This window comes from Sesamum indicum, linkage group LG5, assembly GCF_000512975.1.
Source record: "Sesamum indicum cultivar Zhongzhi No. 13 linkage group LG5, S_indicum_v1.0, whole genome shotgun sequence".
In the NCBI taxonomy this organism is placed as follows: domain Eukaryota; kingdom Viridiplantae; phylum Streptophyta; class Magnoliopsida; order Lamiales; family Pedaliaceae; genus Sesamum; species Sesamum indicum.
Genome location: NC_026149.1, coordinates 2,539,225 through 2,542,279, shown reverse-complemented (window position 1 = coordinate 2,542,279; position 3,055 = coordinate 2,539,225). Strand labels below are relative to the sequence as shown.

At 41.1% G+C, this 3,055-nt stretch overlaps 1 protein-coding gene across 1 annotated transcript in view; it reads left to right on the top strand.

Moving 5' to 3' along the window:
• The window catches only part of LOC105161714 (receptor protein kinase TMK1), a gene marked incomplete in the record, with an annotated part of 3,302 nt that extends 865 nt beyond the window's left edge, over positions 1-2,437 (top strand). The window contains 2 exon segments of the mRNA XM_011079503.2: positions 1-1,717; positions 1,829-2,437. Of these exon segments, the coding sequence (XP_011077805.1) occupies positions 1-1,717; positions 1,829-2,337 (2,226 nt within the window).

The following is a 3,055-nucleotide window of genomic DNA, read 5'->3' as shown; positions in this document are numbered from 1 at the left end:
TCCTTGCTGAGGATACTTTGGTTGAATGGACAGTCTGGTGGTATGACTGGTCCCATTGACGTAGTTGCAAGAATGGAGTCACTCACTAGTCTCTGGCTGCAACGGAACCGATTTTCGGGTAAAATCCCCGACGACATAAGTCATTTAGTTTCTTTGAAGGATCTCAATCTCAATGGCAATGATCTTGTTGGTTTAATTCCTGCTAGTTTGGCAAATATGGCATTAGCTTATTTGGATTTGAATAACAATCATTTCATGGGTCCTATACCAAGATTCAAGGCTGTTAGTGCTACTTATGGATCAAACCTGTTTTGTCTTCCCAATCCAAGAGCTGTGTGTGCTCCGGATGTTATGGCCCTGTTAGAGTTTCTTGATGGGGTGAATTATCCGTCCAGGCTAGTTGGATCATGGTCGGGCAATAACCCGTGTAGAGAATCTTGGCTTGGAGTTGGGTGTGATCAAAATGGAAAAGTGATCATCATAAACTTGCCCAACTCTATGCTTTCTGGTACATTAAGCCCTTCAATTGCAGCCCTTGATTCCCTAACTCGTGTATATCTGCAGTCTAACAATCTATCTGGTCCAATTCCTTCAAGTTGGACTAATTTGAAATCTTTGGTCCTGTTGAATTTGAGCCAAAACAACATTTCTCCTCCTATTCCGAGATTTGGTAGCAAAGTAAAGCTTATCCTAGATGAAAACCCTCTATTACATTCCAATTCCTCCAAAGAATTTCCTTCTCAAAGTAATAACACATCATCTAAGGACTTGCCATCGTCTCCTGTCCCATCTTCATCAAGCACCGGTCTGAATCCCGACTCTACCAGTCCCACATATGAAGCCATTGGAGAGAAACATTCCGACAGTTTTAAGTTGCTTGTAGTTGTGACCCCTGTTGCCATCTTTGCCATTCTGGTTTGTTTGGTTTTGCCACTTTCAATTTATTTCTGGAAAAATAGGAAGGATAGACCCCCTGCTCCAAGCTCCCTCGTGATTCATCCACGAGACTTATCAGATTCAGATAACACAGTCAAGATTGTGGTTGCGGATAATACAAACAGAAGCACTTCTTCCTTGACAACTTGTGGTTCTGCAAGCGTAAACAGCACTGATTCTCACGTGATTGAGGCTGGAAACCTGGTCATATCGATTCAAGTTCTTCGGAATGTGACCAAGAACTTTGCTGCTGAGAACGAACTTGGTCGTGGTGGTTTTGGCGTAGTTTACAGAGGAGAATTGGACGATGGAACCAAAATAGCAGTGAAAAGAATGGAAGCTGGTGTTATTAGCAACAAGGCTTTGGATGAATTTCGTTCAGAAATTGATGTACTTTCTAAAGTTCGTCACAGGCATTTAGTTTCTCTTTTGGGATACTCGATTGCAGGGAACGAAAGAATCCTGGCTTACGAGTATATGCCTCAGGGGCCTCTGAGCAACCATCTTTTCCACTGGAAGAAACTGCAGCTAGAACCTCTCTCTTGGAAGAGAAGGCTAAATATTGCCCTCGATGTTGCTAGAGGAATGGAGTACCTTCACACTCTAGCTCATCAGAGTTTCATTCACAGAGACCTCAAATCTTCAAACATCTTACTTGGTGATGATTTTCGAGCAAAAGTATCAGATTTTGGTTTAGTTAAGCTCGCTCCTGATGGATCACAGAAATCCGTGGCAACCCGACTGGCTGGAACTTTTGGATATCTAGCACCCGAATATGCTGGTAAAGAATTCTGACAGACAATACATGTGTTTTACATGATTCATTCTCTGTTTAAACTGACATAACGATGATCTTGAAACTTTCATTTCACATGGCTGCATGATCATCCAGTTACAGGCAAAATCACAACGAAAGCAGATGTATTCAGTTTCGGGGTGGTGCTGATAGAGCTACTAACCGGAATGATGGCACTAGATGAGGGCAGACCAGAGGAAAGCCGGTACCTGGTTGCATGGTTCTGGCAAATCAAATCAAGCAAAGAGGCACTAACGGCTGCAATAGACTCAGCTCTAGACATGAAAGACGAAACATTTGAGAGCATCTCCATTATCTCCGAACTTGCTGGCCACTGCACGGCAAGGGAGCCCGGGCAACGACCCGACATGGGCCATGCAGTGAACGTGCTGGCCTCTCTCGTCGAGAAGTGGAAGCCACACCGTGATGATACGGAAGAGTATTGCGGTATTGATTATAGCCTTCCACTGAAGCAGATGGTGAAGGATTGGAAAGAAGCTGAAGGGAAAGAAGTGAGCTGTGTGGAGCTTGAGGATAGTAAGGGTAGCATCCCTGCTAGGCCTGCTGGATTCGCAGAGTCCTTCAGTTCAGCTGATGGCCGTTAGATTTGGTCTCCTGTTCTGCTGTCTTTGTATGTTTTGATCGATGTAGATAATGCTATTTTTTCAACTGCTGGTAATCATAATGCAAACATACTTAGCTATATGATATCCCATCAAAATCCATAATGATTTTTAAATCCTACACACACACACACACACACTCATATTTATCTGTACGATTTATTAAGTCTCAACTCTCGAGGTGAGTCCATTAAAATGTTCTTACCTATACTTATATTTTGTTTACAAATAACAACCTCACTTTCCTATCTTATTTGATTGAATAAATCTAATAAAATTTTGTGCACATTCATACCGGGTATATTTCGATTGTTAGTATATATGATCTATGCTAATATTAAAAAGAATGCCCTCTACATTTATAAACAGAGGTTATTGACACCACCGTACTAATTTCTAAGGTAAAATATATACGATTTAAAAACTGCGACTTGAGAGGTAAAGGAATAGGGAATAAGAGAAAGACGAGCTGGAAAACGTATAACTTCCCTAAAAACATACGAAATTCAGTTTATAGGACTGAATGTGTAATTTCGTCTAATTACATAATAAGTATAATTACACTTATCATATGATTAGTCGGTGTAACGTGATTGATCACTCTTACTATAAGAAGTGTAATATGCATCCATCATATATTTGTATTGAGTAAGATTGAAACCCTTTCCGGCTAAAATGTTTTGATCGGTGTTTCCTTACA